Source organism: Salmo salar, chromosome ssa18, assembly GCF_905237065.1.
Source record: "Salmo salar chromosome ssa18, Ssal_v3.1, whole genome shotgun sequence".
In the NCBI taxonomy this organism is placed as follows: domain Eukaryota; kingdom Metazoa; phylum Chordata; class Actinopteri; order Salmoniformes; family Salmonidae; genus Salmo; species Salmo salar.
This window is the reverse complement of record NC_059459.1, coordinates 82,933,721-82,955,369: the sequence shown is the minus strand read 5'-3', so window position 1 is coordinate 82,955,369 and position 21,649 is coordinate 82,933,721. Positions and strand designations below refer to the sequence as shown.

The following is a 21,649-nucleotide window of genomic DNA, read 5'->3' as shown; positions in this document are numbered from 1 at the left end:
TAAGAAGGTAGAAACTAGGGCCTGTAGGACCTGCCTTGTTGATAGTGTTGTTAAGAAGGCAGAGCAGTGCTTTATTATGGACAGACTTCTCCCCATCTTAGCTACTGTTGTATCAATATGTTTTGACCAGGACAGTTTACAATCCAGAGTTACTCCAAGCTGTTTAGTCACCTCAACTTGCTCAATTTACACATTATTTATTACAGGATGTAGTTGAGGTTTAATGAATGATTTGTCTTTAACACAATGCTTTTAGCTGTATAAATATTTAGGACTAACTTATTCCTTTCCACCCATTCTGAAACTGACAGCAGCTCTTTGAGTGTTGCAGTCATTTCAGTCGCTGTAGTAGCTGATGTGTATAGTGTTGAGTCATCCTCATACATAGAAACTCTGGCTTTACTCAAAGCCTGTCATTAGTAAAGATGAGGGCCTAGACAGCTGCCCTGGGGAATTCCTGATTCTACCTGGATTATGTGGCTTCCATTAAAGAACACCCTCTGTGTTCTGTTAGACAGGTAACTCTTTATCCACATTATAGCAGGGGGTGTAAAGCCATTATATCAGGGGGTGTAAAGCCATAACACATATGTTTTTCCAGCAGCAGACTATGATCGATAATGTCAAAAGCCGCACTGAAGTCTAACAAAACAGCCCCCACAATCTTTTTATCAATTTCTCTCAGCCAATCATCAGTCATTTGTGTCAGTGCTGTGCTTGTTGAATGTCCTTATAAGCGTGTTGAAAGTCTGTTGTCAATTGTTTTACCGTAAAATAGCATTATACCTGGTCAAACACCATTTTTTTTCCCAAAAGTTTACCAAGTGTTGGTAACAGACTGATTGGTCGGCTATTAGAGCCAGTTAAGAGGTCTTTATTATTTAGGTAGGGGAATAACTTTAGCTTCCCTCCAGTCCAGAGGGCAAACACTTTTCTAGTCGGCTTAAATTTAAGATGTGGCAATATCGTCCGCTATTATTAATTTTCCATCTAAGTTGTCAGACCCCGGTGGCTTCTTATTGTTGATAGATAACACATTTTCACCTCTTCCACACTCACTTTACAGAATTTAAAATTACAATTCTTGTCTTTCGTAATTTGGTCAGATACTTGGATGTGTAGTGTCAGCGTTTGTTGCTGCCATGTCATGCTTAAAATGTGCTAATCTTGCTAATGTATGAGGTTAAATTTGAGCCGTCAGTAATACCCTCAGAACTGTCACTTTAGTTTCCATTTCTTTCCTCTGATCCGGAGGGTCGCTAGCAAGTGGATCATATTTAATAGCACACTGTAGTGAGACACTAGTCTACTGTTACTGTAGCGAGACAGCTTGATGTACCAGGACACCCCCTGGACAGGACACTAGTCTATCTCCTGTTTCTGTATTGAGACAGGACACCCCCTGGACAGGACACTAGACTCCTGTTACTGTAGTGAGACAGCTTGATGTACCAGGACACCCCCTGGACACTAGTCTATCTCCTGTTACTGTAGAGAGACAGCTTGATGAACCAGGACACCCCCTGGACAGGACACTAGTCTCCTGTTACTGTAGTGAGACAGCTGGATGTACCAGGACACCCCCTGGACAGGACACTAGTCTACCTCCTGTTTCTGCAGTGAGACAACTTGATGTACGGTAAGTTGCTCTTGATAAGAGTGTTTGCTAAATAAATTCTATGTAAATGTAGTTGCTTTGTGAGATGAGGTGATAAAGTCCACAGCGTTTGTTATGTAAATGCGAGCTGGTCTTTGGCTCCAACTCAGGGCAGGTCCTCCGGAGCCATGGCCCAGTGAGACACGGATGACAGTCCGCGTAGACGAAAACAGAAAAGCATTTTGGGTAAAACACCAAGGTAAATCCTTAATGGAAAGTCGCCATAAACGACCAATCAGAACAGGAGAGCACAACTTTACTTTTTTTTAAATTTTTTTATTTTTTTTTATTTCTCACGTTACGTCAAAAAAGACGCTTGTGATGGGAGAGGGACGGAGAGGAGGGTAGACAGTCAGCCGTGATGGAAGGAAGAAGAAAGGCGTCAGAGGTCAGGCTTTAGTTGACCTTAGGGTGGCGGTAGTCCTTGCCGGCGAACTTTGCCTTGTCTCCAAGCGCCTCCTCAATCCTGGAAGGGTCAAAGGTTAGGGATTAGAGGTCACAATTTCAGTCATAGAATCACAGAATCTCTAAAATGGCCATTGGCATCCTAACAATATAACAAAACAAAAAAAATGTATCCATCTTGGTCAGGAAAACTTTCAATCTGGAAAAGAGGCGACAGTAAACCTATCCATCCTCCAGAAATGATACAGCACCACCCTCGACAGCAGTTGAAGCTTAAGCAGGACAGGAGAAATGCTTGTTCAAAGCTGGGAAATTTCATTATAGCGCTTCCGTTGTGCCAGTCCGTGTAATTAGCCGGGTCTCTATGGCGACGTGCACCATTCACCCAAGTTAGGTCAGAATTGGCCCAGTGGTGCCTGAGTTATGACCAGATAGATCCAACTTCATCGAGGGGGACAACTAGTCTAGTTGTATTGGTCTGGGTACAGTAGCTGTTCTCAGGGTCATTTCCATTTCAATTCAGGAACTAAACTGAAATTCCAATTCTCTTTAAGGCTTTTCAAATGAGGAAAATGTTTCATTCTAAATTGGGTTTACTTTCTGCATTCACATTTCCGTTAGAGAACGTCTTCTCTGTGAAGTGCGGGTACAACAACGCAAAGGGTCAAGTCTACAAAACTTAGTGCTTCTGTCCGTAACGATTGTAGTTTTGGGAACAGAAAACTGTATTGAGACTGAATGTTTAATTGACGAGAAAATATTAGCAGAATGTCAGACAATTTTCATCTAGTTTCATCTTCTCCCACTTCCTGCCAGTGGACTTCCTCTAAATCACCTGGAGTGGAAGTTCTAAACTGATTCGTCATTCTGAAAATATTCACACCCCTCGACTATTTCCACATTTTGTTGCGTTACAGCCTGATTCTAAAATGTATTAGATTGTTTGTTTCCCCCCCCTCATCAAGCGACACACACAATACCCCATAATGACGAGAAAAAAAAAGCTGCAGTGTTGTCTTCTGGAAGTTTCTCCCATCGCCACAGAGGAACTGCGTGACCATCGGGTTCTTGGTCACCTCCCTGACCAAGGCCCTTCTCTTCTCCCCCGATTGCTCAGTTTGGCCGGGCGGCCAGCTCTAGGAAGAGTCTTGGTGGTTCCCAACTTCTTCCATTTCAGAATGATGGAGGCCACTGTGTTCTTGGGGACCTTCAATGCTGCAGACATCGTTTGGTACCCTTCCCCAGATATGTGCCTCGACATAATCCTGTCTCGGAGCTCTACGGACAATTCCTTCCACCTCATGGCTTGGTTTTTGCTCTGACGTGCACTGTAAACTGTGGGACCTTATATAGACAGGTGTGTGTCTTTCCAAATCATGTCCAATCAATTGAATTTACCACAGGTGGAGTCCAATCAAGTTGTAGAAACATCTCAAGGATGATCAATGGAAACAGGATGCACCTGAGCTCAATTTCGAGTCTCATAGCAAAAGGGTCTGAATACTTATGTAAATAAGGTATTTGTTTTTATTTTTAATATATTTGCAAAAACGTCTAAAAACCTTATGGGGTATTGTGTGTGGATTGAGGGGGGAAAAAAAATAATAATTTTAGAATAAGTCTAACGTAACAAAATGTGGAAAACCTAAAGGGATCTGAATGCTTTCTGAACGCCCTGTATTCATCATGAGACATCTGGCTCCAATCAGTGTCATGTCTGTCAGCCTAACATTAACTGAGTCAGGCTGCAGTAGCAGGTGTATTCCTGTAGGGGTCAGTCTACCATAAGGCTACAGTATATTAACTGAGTCAGGCTGCAGTAGCAGGTGTATTCCTGTAGGGGTCAGCCTAACATTATTAACTGAGTCAGGCTGCAGTAGCAGGTGTATTCCTGTAGGGGCCAGTGTATTGTAAGGCTTCAGTATATTAACTGCAGTAGCTAGTGTATTCCTGTAGGGGTCAGTATAACTGACCTCATCAGCTGGTTGTATTTGGCCAGACGTTCTGATCTACAGGGGGCACCAGTCTTGATCTGTCCAGTGCAGAGTCCGACCACCAGGTCAGCGATGAAGGTATCCTCTGTCTCTCCGGAACGATGAGACACCATCACACCCCATCCGTTAGACTGGGCCAGTTTACACCTGTTATACACAGAGAATAGATACCATCACACCCCATCCGTTAGACTGGGCCAGTTTACACCTGTTATACACAGAGAATAGATACCATCACACCCCATCCATTACACAGAGAATAGATGTTCAGGGGTCTATTCATTAACGCACACTGTATCAAAACTGTAGCAACGGAAAAAAAATAAAACAAGTGTTTGTAATTTGGCTAATTTTGGTCCCGCCCTGTAACGGCCTGTTTGCTTCAGTGTGGTTCCTAGTGAATACATCCCAGGCCCTGTAATATAGCCCCTGTGGAGCAGCTCTGCAAGGGGGCCCTGTAATATAGCCCCTGTGGAGCAGCTCTGCAAGGGGGCCCTGTAATATAGCCTAGTCCCTGTGATGCAGCTCTGCAAGGGGGCCCTGTAATATAGCCTAGTCCCTGTGATGCAGCTCTGCAAGGGGGCCCTGTAATATAGCCTAGTCCCTGTGATGCAGCTCTGCAAGGGGGCCCTATACTTACGCCTTGATGGACTCTGTGACGGAGCCGATCTGGTTGACCTTGAGGAGCAGGCAGTTACAGGCCTTCTTCTCCACGGCCTGCTGGATACGCTTGGGGTTGGTTACGGTCAGATCATCACCCACAACCTGTAGAATAACAATGTATAGATTATATAGGTGTCACGTCCTGACCAGCAGAGGGAGTAATTGTATTATAATTTGGTCAGGACGTGGCAGAAGGGTATTTGTTTTGTATGGTTGGGGTTTTTGTGTGTATATTTAAGGGGTGTTTGGTTTATGTAGTCTGGGGTTTGAGTAATTGTTCTAGTGTTGGTTTTCTATGGTTTTCTAGTTTGTCTATTTCTGTGTGGTCTGTGTGGCTCCTGATCAGGAACAGCTGTACGTCGTTGTTCCTGATTGGGAGTCATATATTAGATCCTTGTTTTCACCTGGGGAATTTGTGGGTAGTTGTCTTTTGCACTGCTGTCAATTTAGCCTGTGAAACTGTCTTCTATCGTTCTTTGTTTTGTTGTGTTCTCTTCAGTTAATAAATGATCAAGATGAGCATCCATATTCCTGCTGCGTTTTGGTCATCAATACACAACGACACCCGTGACAACAGGTTAACATCACAGAGTAACTCTAACAGTACTGCTAGGGGTTGGTCACGGTCAGATCACCCACCAGGGATGTATAGAGAACATAGGGTTAATACAGATACTGTTGTCCCTTTGGCATTGTGGGGCATTGTGGGGCATTGCGGGGCATTGCGGGGCATTGCGGGGCATTGTGTGTAGATTGAGGACATTTTTTTATTTAACCCATTTTAGAATAAGGCTGTAACGTAACAAAATGTGGAAGAAGTCAAGGGGTCTTATTACTTTCCGACTGCTCTGTATGAATACAGAGGGGGGTAGACACCCCCCCAGACTGAGGTAGAGATACACAGTGAACTAAACAAACTGTACCCACCTGGATGTCTACGGCAGCGGTGAACTTTGACCACGCAGCCCAATCATCCTGATCGAAGGGATCCTCAATGGACTGGACTGGAGAGGAGGATGAGGGGAGAGGAGGACGAGGGGAGGAGAACGAGGAGAGGAGGGGAGGACAAGGAGAGGAGAGGAGGACGAGGAGAGGAGGGGAGGACGAGGAGAGGAGGAGAGGAGGGGAGGACGAGGAGAGGAGGGGAGGACGAGGAGAGGAGGGGAGGACGAGGAGAGGAGGGGAGGACGAGGAGAGGAGGGGAGGACGAGGAGAGGAGGGGGGACGAGGAGAGGAGGGGGGGACGAGGAGAGGAGGGGGGGACGAGGAGAGGAGGGGAGGACGAGGAGAGGACGAGGAGGAGGAGAGGAGGAGGAGAGGAGGAGGACGAGGAGGAGGACGAGGAGAGGAGGGGGGACGAGGAGGACGAGGGGGGGACGAGAGAAGGAGGACGAGGAGAGGAGGTGAGGACGAGGAGAGGAGGGGAGGACGAGGAGAGGAGGGGAGGGGAGGACGAGGAGAGGAGGGGAGGACGAGGAGAGGAGGAGAGGACGAGGAGAGGAGGACGAGGAGAGGAGGGGGGGACGAGGAGGACGAGAGAGGACGAGGAGAGGAGGGGGACGAGGAGAGGAGGGGGGACGAGGAGAGGAGGGGGGGACGAGGAGAGGAGGGGGACGAGGAGAGGAGGGGGGGACGAGGAGAGGAGGGGGGGACGAGGAGAGGAGGGGGGACGAGGAGAGGAGGGGGGGACGAGGAGAGGAGGGGGGGACGAGGAGAGGAGGGGGGACGAGGAGAGGAGGGGGACGAGGAGAGGAGGGGGACGAGGAGAGGAGGGGGACGAGGAGAGGAGGGGAGGACGAGGAGAGGAGGGGAGGACGAGGAGAGGAGGGGAAGAGGAGGGGAGGAGGGGAGGACGAGGAGAGGGGCGAGGAGAGGGGAGGGGCGAGGAGAGGGGAGGGGCGAGGAGAGGGGAGGGGCGAGGAGAGGGGAGGGGCGAGGAGAGGGGAGGGACGAGGAGAGGGGAGGGACGAGGAGAGGGGAGGGACGAGGAGAGGGGAGGGACGAGGAGAGGGGAGGGACGAGGAGAGGGGAGGGACGAGGAGAGGGGAGGGGACGAGGAGAGGGGAGGGGACGAGGAGAGGGGAGGGGACGAGGAGAGGGGAGGGGACGAGGAGAGGGGAGGGGACGAGGAGAGGGGAGGGGACGAGGAGAGGGAGGGGACGAGGAGAGGGAGGGGACGAGGAGAGGGAGGGGACGAGGAGAGGGGAGGGACGAGGGGAGGGACGAGGAGTTAGAGAGGAAGGGGGTATATACAGTGTGTGTGCCTGTGTTTCTCTACATACCAGGATATCCCTTGATGAAGCTCTTGTACAGATCTCCCAGCTGATCCCCGGTGATGTACCTGGCAGGGTCGTCAGGTGACTTGAAGTCCAGGTCGTACTTTCCTGCCTTGTAGAACTCAGAGGCAGCCACGTCCATGCCGATGATGATCTTGTCTGGGTAGCCGGCCTTCTCAATGGCTGACTTCAGGAGCTCCAGAGCTGGAGGGAGAAGAAAGTGTTTTAAAGTACCATGCACCAGGGGGCCCTAAGACCCTTTAGGACAGTCCCTGTGGCGTAGCTCCACCAGGGGGCCCTATAGTTGTAGTCCCTGTGACGCAGCTCCACCAAGGGGCCCTATAGTTGTAGTCCCTGTGACGCAGCTCCACCATGGAGCACTATAGATATACATAGACGTGCCAGAGTCTGGTCGACTGATACATCTACCAACACTGAGAGAATAGGGGTTTGAACTGGGCTGGGCCGACCATTTGTGCTCGTCTATACTCCCGTCTCGTCATAAACTTCTACAAATATACGAGGAGATCCCTCTCTTACCCTGTGGTGCAGCTCCACCAGGGGGCCCTATAGTAATAGCCCCTGTGGTGCAGCTCCACCAGGGGGCCCTATAGTAATAGTCCCTGTGGCGCAGCTCCACCAGGGGGCCCTATAGTTGTAGTCCCTGTGGTGCAGCTCCACCAGGGTGCCCTATAGTAATAGTCCCTGTGGTGCAGCTCCACCAGGGGGCCCTATAGTAATAGTCCCTGTGGCGCAGCTCCACCAGGGGGCCCTATAGTAATAGTCCCTGTGGCGCAGCTCCACCAGGGGGCCCTATAGTAATAGTCCCTGTGGCGCAGCTCCACCAGGGGGCCCTATAGTTGTAGTCCCTGTGGTGCAGCTCCACCAGGGGGACCTATAGTAATAGACCCTGTGGCGCAGGGCGCAGCTCCACCAGGGGGCCCTATAGTAATAGTCCCTGTGGTGCAGCTCCACCAGGGGGCCCTATAGTAATAGCCCCTGTGGCGCAGCTCCACCAGGGCGCCCTATAAGCTCTTACCCTCGTTGTTCTCCAGGATGTTGGGGGCGAAGCCGCCCTCATCGCCTACGTTGGTGGCATCCTTTCCGTACTTGGCCTTGATCACGTTCTTCAGGTTGTGGTAAACCTCAGCTCCGATCCTCATGGCCTCGTGGAAGTTAGACGCTCCGATGGGCAGGATCATGAACTCCTGCATGGCCAGCTTGTTCCCAGCATGGCTACCACCGTTGATCACATTGAAGGCCTGGAGAGAGAGAGAGAGAGAGAGAGAGAGAGAGAGAGAGAGAGAGAGAGAGAGAGAGAGAGAGAGAGAGAGAGAGAGAGAGAGAGAGAGAGAGAGAGAGAGAGAGAGAGAGAGAGAGAGAGAGAGAGAGAGAGAGAGAGAGAGAGAGAGAGAGAGAGAGAGAGAGAGAGAGAGAGAGAGAGAGAGAGAGAGAGAGAGAGAGAGAGAGAGAGAGAGAGGAGAGAGAGAGAGAGAGGAGAGGAGAGAGAGAGGAGAGGAGAGAGGAGAGGAGAGAGGGAGGAGGAGGGAGGGAGAGGGAGGAGGGAGGGAGGAGAGGGAGGGAGGAGAGGGAGAGGAGAGGAGAGGAGAGGAGAGGGAGGAGGAGAGGAGAGGAGAGGAGAGGAGAGGGAGGAGGGAGAGAGGGAGGAGAGAGAGAGGGAGGGGAGGGAGGGGGAGGAGAGGAGAGGGAGAGGGAGGAGAGGGAGAGGGAGGAGAGGGAGAGGGAGAGGGAGGAGAGAGAGAGAGAGAGAGGGAGGAGAGGTGTAGAGAAGAGGTTACAGCTTGTTTATATATTTGAGATTCTTCAAAGTAGCCACCCTTTGCACACTCTTGGCATTGTCTCAGTTTGGCCGGGCGGCCAGCTCTAGGAAGAGTCTTGGTGGTTCCCAACTTCTTCCATTTCAGAATGATGGAGGCCACTGTGTTCTTGGGGACCTTCAATACTGCAGACATCGTTTGGTACCCTTCCCCAGATCTGTGTGTCGACACAATCCTGTCTCGGAGCTCTACGGACAATTCCTTCCACCTCATGGCTTGGTTTTTGCTCTGACATGCACTGTCAACTGTGGGACCTTATATAGACAGGTGTGTGTCTTTCCAAATCATCTCCAATCAATTTAATTTAACCACACGTGGACTCCAATCAAGTTGTAGAAACATCTCAAGGATGATCAATGGAAACAGGATGCACCTGAGCTCAATTTGGAGTCTCATAGCAAAAGGGTCTGAATACTGATGTAAATAAGGTATTTGTTTTTGTTTTTAATACATTTGCAAAAACGTCAAAAAAAAAGGTATTTCTGTTTTGTTTTTATAAATGATTGTATTGTGTGTAGATTGACGAGGATATTTTTAGGGCTGTAACGTAACAAAATGTGGGGAAAGTCAAGGTCTGAATACTTCCAGAATACACTATGTATATGAATATGTATAAACACAGAAGTATGTGGACACCCTCCAAATCCTGGATTCTATTTCAGCCACACCCGTACACACAGCCATGCGATCTCCATAGACAAACATTGTCAGTAGAATGGCCCGTACTGAAGAGCTCAGTGACATTCAACATGGCACCATCATAGGATGCCATCTTTCCAACAAGTCAGTTTGTCAAATTTATGCCCTGCTAGAGCTGCCGCGGTTAACTGTAATTGCTGTTATCGTGAAGTGGAAGCGTCTAGGAGCAACAACGGCTGAGCCGCGAAGTGGTAGGCCACACAAGATCAAAGAACGGGATCGGCGAGTGCTGAAGCGCGTAAAAATCGTCTGTCCTCGGTTGAAACACTCCACTACCGAGTTCCAAATTGCCTCTGAAAGCAACGTCAGCACAATAACAGTTCGTCGGGAGCTTCATGAAATGGGTTTCCGTGGCCGAGCAGCTGCACACAAGCATAAGATCACCATGCTCAATGCCAAGCGTCGGCTGGAGTTATGTAAACCCTGACCTCAACCCCATCGAACACCTTTGGGATGAATTGTAACGCTGACTGCGAGCCAGGGCCTAATCTCCCAACATCAGTGCCCGACCTCACTAATGCTCTTGGGGCTGAATGGAAGCAAGTCCCCGCAGCAATGATCCAACATCTAGTGGAAATCCTTCCCAGAAGAGTGGAGGCTGTTATAGCAGCAAAGGGGGACCAACTCCATATTAATGACTTCCCAGAAGAGTGGAGGCTGTTATAGCAGCAAAGGGGGACTAACTCCATATTAATGACTTCCCAGAAGAGTGGAGGCTGTTATAGCAGCAAAGGGGGGACCAACTCCATATTAATGCCTTCCCAGAAGAGTGGAGGCTGTTATAGCAGCAAAGGGGGGACCAACTCCATATTAATGACTTCCCAGAAGAGTGGAGGCTGTTATAGCAGCAAAGGGGGGACCAACTCCATATTAATGACTTCCCAGAAGAGTGGAGGCTTTTGTAGCAGCAAAGGGGGGACCAACTCCATATTAATGCCTTCCCAGAAGAGTGGAGGCTTTTATAGCACCAAAGGGGGGACCAACTCCATATTAATGACTTCCCAGAAGAGTGGAGGCTTTTATAGCAGCAAAGGGGGGACCAACTCCATATTAATGACTTCCCAGAATAGTGGAGGCTTTTATAGCAGCAAAGGGGGGTCCAACTCCATATTAATGACTGCCCAGAAGAGTGGAGGCTTTTATAGCAGCAAAGGGGGGACTAACTCCATATTAATGACTTCCCAGAATAGTGGAGGCTGTTATAGCAGCAAAGGGGGACTAACTCCATATTAATGACCATGATTTTGGAATGAGATGTTGGACAAGCAGGTGTCCACATACTTTTGGTCAGGTAGTGTAGGTATATGATGGGTCAGGGTTAAAGGTTAAATCTGTACTCACAGGGCAGTATGATAACCTGGTTATATTGTTTTGTGGTAGGTATATGATGGGGCAGGGGGTCAAGGTTAAAGTTATACTCACAGGGCAGAGGTCAAGGTTAAAGGTTAAATCTGTACTCACAGGGCAGGGGTCAAGGTTAAAGGTTAAATCTGTACTCACGGGGCAGGGCAGGATGACGTCCTTGTGTCCGGCCAGGTCAGCGATGTGACGGAACAGGGGCACTCCCTTCTCTGCTGCTCCTGCCTTGCAGACCGCCAAAGACACGCCCAGGATGGCGTTGGCTCCAAACTTAGCTACAAGCCAAGAGTTTAAAACACAGTGAGAAAGTATTTTGCAGCTTTTTCAAGGGAGCATGGACATATTACTGGGAGATGGCTTAGTTGGACGTGATCTAACGTTCAATGTTAATAAAGTGAATTAAGAGTCGAATAAAGTGAATTGAGAGTCGTATATAGTGAATTGAGAGTCGTATATAGTGAATTGAGAGTCGTATAAAGTGAATTGAGAGTCGTATATAGTGAATTAAGAGTCGTATATAGTGAATTAAGAGTCGTATATAGTGAATTAAGAGTCGTATATAGTGAATTAAGAGTCGTATATAGTGAATTAAGAGTCGTATAAAGTGAATCAAGAGAGAGGATGAGCGACATACATTTGTTCTCAGTTCCGTCCAACTCCAGCATGAATTTGTCGATCTTCTCCTGGTCAACAACGCTGAACTTCTTCTCAATCAGTTTGGCGGCGATGTCCTTGTTCACATGATCCACAGCCTTAAGGGTACCTTTAGAGAGAGTAAGATAGGCCTTCATGGAACACAACGCTGTCAGACCAGACCTACCGATCACAGAGACTAGAGATCTCCTTTCTATACCCAAGGGTCTCATCTGTGACAGCAGCTCCATTTTAAAGTAGTCCATTTCTATGCATATTGGCAGTTCATAAATAAACGGGAAAAGGTACCATCTAATGTGCTGGAGTAATTATACTCTTAGCTGGGAAGGTAGTAGTAGTAGTACCAGTAGTAGTAAGGCAGCCCCCCTTAGTAGTAACAGTAACAGTACTAGCAACAGTAGTAGTACTAGCAACAGTAGTAGTACTAGCAACAGTAGTTGCACTAGCAACAGTAGTTGCACTAGCAACAGTAGTTGCACTAGCAACAGTAGTTGCACTAGCAACAGTAGTTACACTAGCAACAGTAGCAACAGTAGTAGTACTAGCAACACTAGCAACACTAGCAACAGTAGTAGTGCTAGCAATACTAGCAACAGTAGTAGTACTAGCAACACTAGCAACAGTAGTAGTACTAGCAACAGTAGTAGTACTAGCACTACTAGCAACAGTAGTAGTACTAGCAACAGTAGTAGTACTAGCACTACTAGCAACAGTAGTAGTACTAGCAACACTAGCAACACTAGCAACAGTAGTAGTGCTAGCAACACTAGCAACAGTAGTAGTGCTAGCAACACTAGCAACAGTAGCAACAGTAGTAGTACTAGCAACACTAGCAACAGTAGCAACAGTAGTAGTGCTAGCAACACTAGCAACAGTAGTAGTACTAGCAACACTAGCAACAGTAGTAGTACTAGCAACAGTAGTAGTACTAGCAACAGTAGTAGTACTAGCACTACTAGCAACAGTAGTAGTACTAGCAACAGTAGTAGTACTAGCACTACTAGCAACAGTAGTAGTACTAGCAACAGTAGTAGTACTAGCACTACTAGCAACAGTAGTAGTACTAGCAACACTAGCAACACTAGCAACAGTAGTAGTGCTAGCAACACTAGCAACAGTAGTAGTACTAGCAACACTAGCAACAGTAGCAACAGTAGTAGTACTAGCAACACTAGCAACACTAGCAACAGTAGTAGTGCTAGCAACACTAGCAACAGTAGTAGTACTAGCAACACTAGCAACAGTAGTAGTACTAGCAACAGTAGTAGTACTAGCACTACTAGCAACAGTAGTAGTACTAGCAACAGTAGTAGACAGCACACTAGCAACAGTAGTAGTACTAGCAACAGCAGTAGTACTAGCACTACTAGCAACAGTAGTAGTACTAGCAACACTAGCAACACTAGCAACAGTAGTAGTACTAGCAACACTAGCAACACTAGCAGCAGTAGTAGTACTAGCAACACTAGCAACACTAGCAACAGTAGTAGTACTAGCAACACTAGCAACAGCAGTAGTACTAGCAACACTAGCAACAGTAGTAGTACTAGCAACACTAGCAACAGCAGTAGTACTAGCAACACTAGCAACAGCAGTAGTACTAGCAACACTAGCAACAGCAGTAGTACTAGCAACACTAGCAACAGCAGTAGTAAGGCAGCCCCCCTGGCTAATCGACGACATCGGGAGCAGGTGTCGGGGTTAACTGTCTTGCTCAAGGGCTGAACAGCAGATTTTTCCACCTTGCCGGCTCTGGCCTAACGTTCTTAACCGCTAGGCTAACCCGTCGCTAGGCTAACCCGTCTCTAGGCTAACCCGTCGCTAGGCTAACCCGTCGCTAGGCTAACCCGTCGCTAGGCTAACCCGTCGCTAGGCTAACCCGTCTCTAGGCTAACCCGTCGCTAGGCTAACCCGTCTCTAGGCTAACCCGTCTCTAGGCTAACCCGTCTCTAGGCTAACCCGTCTCTAGGCTAACCCGTCTCTAGGCTAACCTGTCTGACTACTTCAAAATGGTAAAACAAGCTTTGGGCCAAGTGGACCATCTATCCAGCTCTCCAGATCGGACTCACCCTTTCCCAGGTAGCGTGACTTGTCTCCATCTCTCAGCTCCAGAGCCTCATGGATACCAGTAGAGGCACCGCTGGGCACAGCTGCCCTGAAACGGCCTGAACACACAGAGAGAGAGTGACAGAGAGACAGAGAGACAGAGACAGAGAGACAGAGACAGAGAGACAGAGACAGAGAGAGACAGAGACAGAGAGAGACAGAGAGAGAGAGAGACAGAGAGAGAGAGAGACAGAGAGAGAGAGAGAGACAGAGACAGAGAGAGACAGAGACAGAGAGAGACAGAGACAGAGAGAGAGAGAGAGACAGAGAGAGAGAGAGAGAGACAGAGAGAGAGAGAGAGACAGAGAGGTTAAACTGCTGGGTCGGTGAACAACGTTGTGGTCCAGTATGTTTGTATGTAAACACCTTTGGCTGTGTAGAGGTCCACCTCCACGGTGGGGTTTCCTCTGGAGTCGAGGATCTCCCGGGCATGGATCTTAATGATAGACATCTTGACTAGAGGGGAGTGGTAGAGAGAAAACATTTAAAACTTCAGTTATCTTCTGTTGGCTCTGAGCCAATCAGAATACAGGTCAGAGTCACCTGGATATCTGTCCTGTTATAGTCTGACAGCATGGGCAGCTCCACTGAGGCTACAACCCATAGGAATCCCCACACAGTTGACTACTTCAAAATGGCAGAAGCCCTCAATGACGCTGCCTATGCTAAAACTTCCTTTCGGCCACTAGAGGCCTGTAGCATTCTCTATGGTATGACCTGAGGTAGCCAGTCTGTTGTAGCTTCATGTTCTCATCACACTGTAATCTGTCCCTCTCCCCACACCGTAGGTCCTCCTCTACGCATCTCACACCCAGCTAGCCTATCAGGAGAGCAGTGAGGTCACAGCTGACCAACGGCAGGCCAGGACATTCAGCTCCCGGGTTTAGAGAGATATATGCCGGGGAATATTTAGCAGCTCCCCCTGCAGAACCTCCTACCACCACCTTTTCTCTCGGTCTGCCCGCCTTGGGGCCCGCCTTGGGGCCCGCCTTGGGGCCCGCCTTGGGGCCCGCCTATTACATCTGAGCTGTTCCTACACTGTCACTCGGTCCGGAGTGCAGCTGTCTGAAGGGCTCCTCCAAGAGCGGAGCAGGGAGGTGCAGGGATGTGCTGAACGCCGTATAAATACTGCTATTAATAAACCCAAGATAGTGTGTTACTGTATACGTGCTGCATATAGTGTGTACTGTATATAGTGTGTACTGTATACTGCATATACTGTGTACTGTATACTGCATATAGTGTGCTACTGTATACTGCTATGTATACTGCTATTAATAAACCCAAGATAGGGTGTTACTGTATACGTGCTGCATATAGTGTGTACTGCATACTGCGTATAGTGTGTACTGTATACTGCGTATAGTGTGTACTGTATACTGCGTATAGTGTGTACTGTATACTGCGTATAGTGTGTACTGTATACTGCGTATAGTGTGTACTGTATACTGCGTATAGTGTGTACTGTATACTGCGTATAGTGTGTACTGTATACTGCGTATAGTGTGTACTGTATACTGCGTATAGTGTGTACTGTATACTGCGTATAGTGTGTACTGCATACTGCGTATAGTGTGTACTGCATACTGCGTATAGTGTGTACTGCATATAGTGTGTACCGTAAACGTGCTGCATATAGTGTGTACTGTATATAGTGTGTACTGTATACTGCATATACTGTGTACTGTATACTGCATATAGTGTGCTACTGTAAACGTGCTGTATATTCGGCATACAGTGTGTGGTTAGCAGTTAACGTGTGCAATGTGTGTGGTTAGCAGAGTGTGGTTAGCAGTGTGTGGTTAGCAGTGTGTGTGTGGTTAGCAGTGTGTGTGGGGTTAGCAGTGTGTGTGTGGTTAGCAGAGTGTGTGTGGTTAGCAGAGTGTGTGTGGTTAGCAGAGTGTGTGTGGTTAGCAGAGTGTGTGTGGTTAGCAGAGTGTGTGTGGTTAGCAGAGTGTGTGTGGTTAGCAGAGTGTGTGTGGTTAGCAGAGTGTGTGTGGTTAGCAGAGTGTGTGTGGTTAGCAGAGTGTGTGTGGTTAGCAGAGTGTGTGTGGTTAGCAGAGTGTGTGTGGTTAGCAGAGTGTGTGTGGGTTAGCAGAGTGTGTGTGGTTAGCAGAGTGTGTGTGGTTAGCAGAGTGTGGTTAACAGTGTGTGTGTGTGGTTAGCAGTGTGTGTGGGGTTAGCAGTGTGTGTGGGGTTAGCAGAGTGTGTGGGGTTAGCAGAGTGTGTGGGGTTAGCAGAGTGTGTGGGGTTAGCAGAGTGTGTGGGGTTAGCAGAGTGTGTGGGGTTAACAGTGTGTGTGGTTAGCAGAGTGTGTGGTTAGCAGAGTGTGTGGGGTTAGCAGTGTGTGTGTGGTTAGCAGTGTGTGTGGGGTTAGCAGTGTGTGTGGGGTTAGCAGAGTGTGTGGGGTTAGCAGTGTGTGTGTGGTTAGCAGAGTGTGTGTGGTTAGCAGAGTGTGTGGGGTTAGCAGTGTGTGTGTGGTTAGCAGTGTGTGTGTGGTTAGCAGAGTGTGTGGGGTTAGCAGAGTGTGTGGGGTTAGCAGAGTGTGTGGGGTTAGCAGAGTGTGTGGGGTTAGCAGAGTGTGTGTGGTTAGCAGAGTGTGTGGGGTTAGCAGAGTGTGTGGGGTTAGCAGAGTGTGTGGTTAGCAGAGTGTGTGGTTAACAGTGTGTGTGTGTGGTTAGCAGAGTGTGTGTGGTTAACAGTGTGTGTGTGTGGTTAGCAGAGTGTGTGTGGTTAACAGTGTGTGTGTGTGGTTAGCAGAGTGTGTGTGAGGAGTTGTAGAGCCTCAGTGACCCTTCACCTTTCAGTTTGACCTTTCACTACATTCACAAGAGATTTCAGTTTGACCTTTTACCAGTGGTCAGGGTTGAGGCTGGCGATACTGTATTACAGTAAGGAACGCTGTGTGTTTATTAATACACCGCACACACACCATTTTAAATAGCTAGCCAATACAGGACAAGTGGTCCTTGAGTTGGGCTCTCTGTCCTGGGAGTCTGTCCTGGGACTCTCTCTCTGTCCTGGGAGTCTCTCTCTGTCCTGGGAGTCTGTCCTGGGACTCTCTCTCTGTCCTGGGAGTCTGTCCTGGGAGTCTGTCCTGGGACTCTCTCTCTGTCCTGGGAGTCTGTCCTGGGAGTCTCTCTCTGTCCTGGGAGTCTGTCCTGGGAGTCTGTCCTGGGAGTCTCTCTCTGTCCTGGGAGTCTCTCTGTCCTGGGAGTCTGTCCTGGGACTGTCCTGGGGTCTCCCCTGTCCTGGGAGTCTGTCCTGGGAGTCTGTCCTGGGAGTCTGTCCTGGGAGTCTGTCCTGGGAGTCTGTCCTGGGAGTCTGTCCTGGGAGTCTGTCCGGGAGTCTGTCCTGGGAGTCTGTCCCTGTCCTGGGAGTCTGTCCACTGTCCTGGGAGTCTGTCCACTGTTAGAAACTCCTGTTTTAGAATAATACTGGTCCAGGATGTTGGTTTAACTAGGCTAACGACGATGATGCATGTCCACATCAACACAGCAGATCCATACAGCCTCCATCCTACTGAACTACACTGTAGCAGTTACAGATCCATACAGCTATGGAGCCTCCATCCTACTGAACTACACTGTAGCAGTTACAGATCCATACAGCCTCCATCCTACTAAACTACACTGTAGCAGTTACAGATCCATACAGCCTCCATCCTACTAAACTACACTGTAGCAGTTACAGATCCATACAGCCTCCATCCTACTAAACTACACTGTAGCAGTTACAGATCCATACAGCCTCCATCCTACTAAACTACACTGTAGCAGTTACAGATCCATACAGCCTCCATCCTACTAAACTACACTGTAGCAGTTACAGATCCATACAGCCTCCATCCTACTAAACTACACTGTAGCAGTTACAGATCCATACAGCCTCCATCCTACTAAACTACACTGTAGCAGTTACAGATCCATACAGCCTCCATCCCACTGAACTACACTGTAGCAGTTACAGATCCATACAGCCCCCATCCCACTAATCACTGCATTCGACCCAACAGCCTCCATCCTACTAAACTACACTGTAGCAGTTACAGATCCATACAGCCTCCATCCTACTAAACTACACTGTAGCAGTTACAGACCCATACAGCCTCCATCCTACTAAACTACACTGTAGCAGTTACAGATCCATACAGCCTCCATCCTGCTAAACTACACTGTAGCAGTTACAGATCCATACAGCCTCCATCCCACTGAACTACACTGTAGCAGTTACAGATCCATACAGCCTCCATCCTACTGAACTACACTGTAGCAGTTACAGACCCATACAGCCTCCATCCTGCTGAACTACACTGTAGCAGTTACAGATCCATACAACTATGGAGTATGTTTTATCCGTTTTGAATTCGGGCCTTAACAACAAAAGGTGTTAAAGGTCAAAGGTGTATGAGTACTTTCTTTAGGCTGTGATTAGTACAGGCGGACTCCTCGTCCCTCTTCCTGTTGTCCGTAAACATGGCGTTGTCGTGGCGATATGACCGTGTGGGAACACCGATCCCATCAAGGCACGAAGTCATTTAACCTTTTTTGGTGGAGGTGAGGACATCTTTCATATCAGAGAGAAATGAAGGGCATTGTGCTTCTTTCCAACCTCCGTATTTGCAGTGTTCAGATTGAGCGTTGTGGGCTCTTAACAGAAACCATCCCCGCCCCCCCCTCATACGCCTTGTGTCCAATGACCTGTCCCAGCTTGAACAACGGATGGACCCTCAGTATCCCCTCAATTAAAAGTAGTCATACTGTCGGTCGGCTACAAAACACACAGACAGACTAGAAGAGGAGGCAGGGGGTTTTCACTAGGGAATACGTATAAAAACAGACGTTTAAAAAAAAAAAAAAAAGGTAGATCCTTTGCTAACAGTTGCAATATGTAAGAAATTAGGCTGTCATTTCCTCATTCCCAAATGCTATGATGAACATATACAGTAGCCTAATAGACATATATAGATAGATAGATAGATAGATAGATAGATAGATAGATAGATAGATAGATAGATAGATAGATAGATAGATAGATAGATAGATAGATAGATAGATAGATAGATAGATAGATAGATAGATAGATAGATAGATAGATAGATAGATAGATAGATAGATAGATAGATAGATAGATAGATAGATAGATAGATAGATAGATAGATAGATAGATAGATAGATAGATAGATAGATAGATAGATAGATAGATAGATAGATAGATAGATAGATAGATAGATAGATAGATAGATAGATAGATAGATAGATAGATAGATAGATAGATAGATAGATAGATAGATAGATAGATAGATAGATAGATAGATAGATAGATAGATAGATAGATAGATAGATGAGATAGATAGATAGATAGATAGATAGATAGATAGATAGATAGATAGATAGATAGATAGATAGATAGATAGATAGATAGATAGATAGATAGATAGATAGATAGATAGATAGATAGATAGATAGATAGATAGATAGATAGATAGATAGATAGATAGATAGATAGATAGATAGATAGATAGATAGATAGATAGATAGATAGATAGATAGATAGATAGATAGATAGATAGATAGATAGATAGATAGATAGATAGATAGATAGATAGATAGATAGATAGATAGATAGATAGATAGATAGATAGATAGATAGATAGATAGATAGATAGATAGATAGATAGATAGATAGATAGATAGATAGATAGATAGATAGATAGATAGATAGATAGATAGATAGATAGATAGATAGATAGATAGATAGATAGATAGATAGATAGATAGATAGATAGATAATGAAGTCGTCAGACATGGAACATGTGCAAAGTGAGTAGACCGAGGATACAGTCCAATGCGACTACCGCCGCGTTTCCTTGATAACCACAGGACGATCTTTCCCAAGTGTTCACGGACTAAATGTTTAAGAAGAGAACAGAAGGAGGGAAAAAAAAAACCTGGACAGTACCTGAGAGGGTTTCCGCTGGCTGGCTGGCTGGCTGGCTGTCCTTCTGGAAAGTGTAACTTTGTTCTCCAGTCGGACTTTTATAGACCTCCAGTGGTGACCGCTGCCCAATAAGGGCTTAGGGACCAGAGACAAACTACCAGACACAATCAGAAACGGAAAAACTGAAAGTATGGTCACGTCTCTGTATAAAGGGTTTATATATATATATATATATATATATATATATATATATATATATATATATATAGAATACATATGACTCATCAACATGTAAAATCATTAAAAGGATATAAAGAGTATAAAATACAATTTTGGTTACTTTTGAATGTTTTCTAGATTTCACTATTTTAGATGAAAACATGTAGGCCTACGGTCAATTTACAATTTACAGTGGGGAGTCTAGTAGGAACACATGAACTGACCAGAGAGAACAGTGGGGAGTCTAGTAGGAACACATGAACTGACCAGAGAGAACAGTGGGGAGTCTAGGAACACATGAACTGACCAGAGAGAACAGTGGGGAGTCTAGTAGGAACACATGAACTGACCAGAGAGAACAGTGGGGAGTCTAGTAGGAACACATGAACTGACCAGAGAGAACAGTGGGGAGTCTAGTAGGAACACATGAACTGACCAGAGAGAACAGTGGGGAGTCTAGTAGGAACACATGAACTGACCAGAGAGAACAGTGGGGAGTCTAGTAGGAACACATGAACTGACCAGAGAGAACAGTGGGGAGTCTAGTAGGAACACATGAACTGACCAGAGAGAACAGTGGGGAGTCTAGTGGAACACATGAACTGACCAGAGAGAACAGTGGGGAGTCTAGTAGGAACACATGAACTGACCAGAGAGAACAGTGGGGAGTCTAGTAGGAACACATGAACTGACCAGAGAGAACAGTGGGGAGTCTAGGAACACATGAACTGACCAGAGAGAACAGTGGGGAGTCTAGTAGGAACACATGAACTGACCAGAGAGAACAGTGGGGAGTCTAGTAGGAACACATGAACTGACCAGAGAGAACAGTGGGGAGTCTAGTAGGAACACATGAACTGACCAGAGAGAACAGTGGGGAGTCTAGTAGGAACACATGAACTGACCAGAGAGAACAGTGGGGAGTCTAGGAACACATGAACTGACCAGAGAGAACAGTGGGGAGTCTAGTAGGAACACATGAACTGATATTTAAATTATTAAATTAAATTATTAAGTTATATTAATAGATAGCCAGGGGCACACTCCAACACTTTGACAATCATTTACAAACGAAACATTTGTGTTTATTGCGTCCTCCAGATTAGAGTCTGGTAGTGATACAGATAATGTAGTGTACTGAACTAGTTGCGTAGTGGTAGGGATAATGTAGTGTACTGAACTAGTTGGGTAGGGCTAATGTAGTGTACTGAACTAGTTGGGTAGGGATAATGTAGTGTACTGAACTAGTTGGGTAGGGATAATGTAGTGTACTGAACTAGTCAGGTACTGGTAGTGATAATGTAGTGTACTGAACTAGTCAGGTACTGGTAGGGATAATGTAGTGTGCTGAACTAGTCAGGTACTGGTAGGGATAATGTAGTGTACTGAACTAGTTGGGTAGGGATAATGTAGTGTACTGAACTAGTTGGGTAGGGATAATGTAGTGTACTGAACTAGTCTGGTACTGGTAGGGATAATGTAGTGTACTGAACTAGTCTGGTACTGGTAGTGATAATGTAGTGTACTGAACTAGTCAGGTACTGGTAGGGATAATGTAGTGTACTGAACTAGTTGGGTAGGGATAATGTAGTGTACTGAACTAGTCTGGTACTGGTAGGGATAATGTAGTGTACTGAACTAGTCAGGTACTGGTAGGGATAATGTAGTGTACTGAAATAGTCAGGTACTGGTAGGGATAATGTAGTGTACTGAACTAGTCAGGTACTGGTAGTGATAATGTAGTGTACTGAACTAGTCAGGTACTGGTAGTGATAATGTAGTGTACTGAACTAGTCTGGTACTGGTAGGCATAATGTAGTGTACTGAACTAGTCTGGTA

General features: G+C 46.9%; 1 protein-coding gene across 1 annotated transcript; it reads right to left on the bottom strand.

Annotated features, from left to right (window-relative positions):
• Positions 1-1,936: 1,936 nt before the first annotated feature.
• eno3 (enolase 3, (beta, muscle)) lies at positions 1,937-19,648 on the bottom strand. The gene is made up of 11 exons (NM_001141700.1): positions 19,613-19,648; positions 14,018-14,107; positions 13,615-13,710; positions 11,526-11,654; positions 11,033-11,166; positions 8,035-8,257; positions 7,002-7,199; positions 5,647-5,723; positions 4,697-4,821; positions 4,036-4,203; positions 1,937-2,123 (listed from the first exon to the last, which is right to left on the bottom strand). Exons 2-11 carry the CDS (start codon positions 14,100-14,102, stop codon positions 2,054-2,056), a joined length of 1,305 nt encoding a protein of 434 aa, NP_001135172.1. The 5' UTR covers positions 14,103-14,107; positions 19,613-19,648; the 3' UTR covers positions 1,937-2,053.
• Between the last annotated feature and the right edge of the window lie 2,001 nt (positions 19,649-21,649).

Coding starts and splice junctions, on each gene's coding strand:
- eno3 (NM_001141700.1), bottom strand. CDS start 14,102: ATGTCTATCATTAAGATCCATGCCCGGGAGATCCTCGACTCCAGAGGA. Junction 8,258..11,032: donor ACGTCATCCTGCCCTGCCCC/GTGAGTACAGAT, acceptor CTCTCTCTCCAG/GCCTTCAATGTGATCAACGG. Junction 7,200..8,034: donor CATCCTGGAGAACAACGAGG/GTAAGAGCTTAT, acceptor TTCTCCCTCCAG/CTCTGGAGCTCCTGAAGTCA.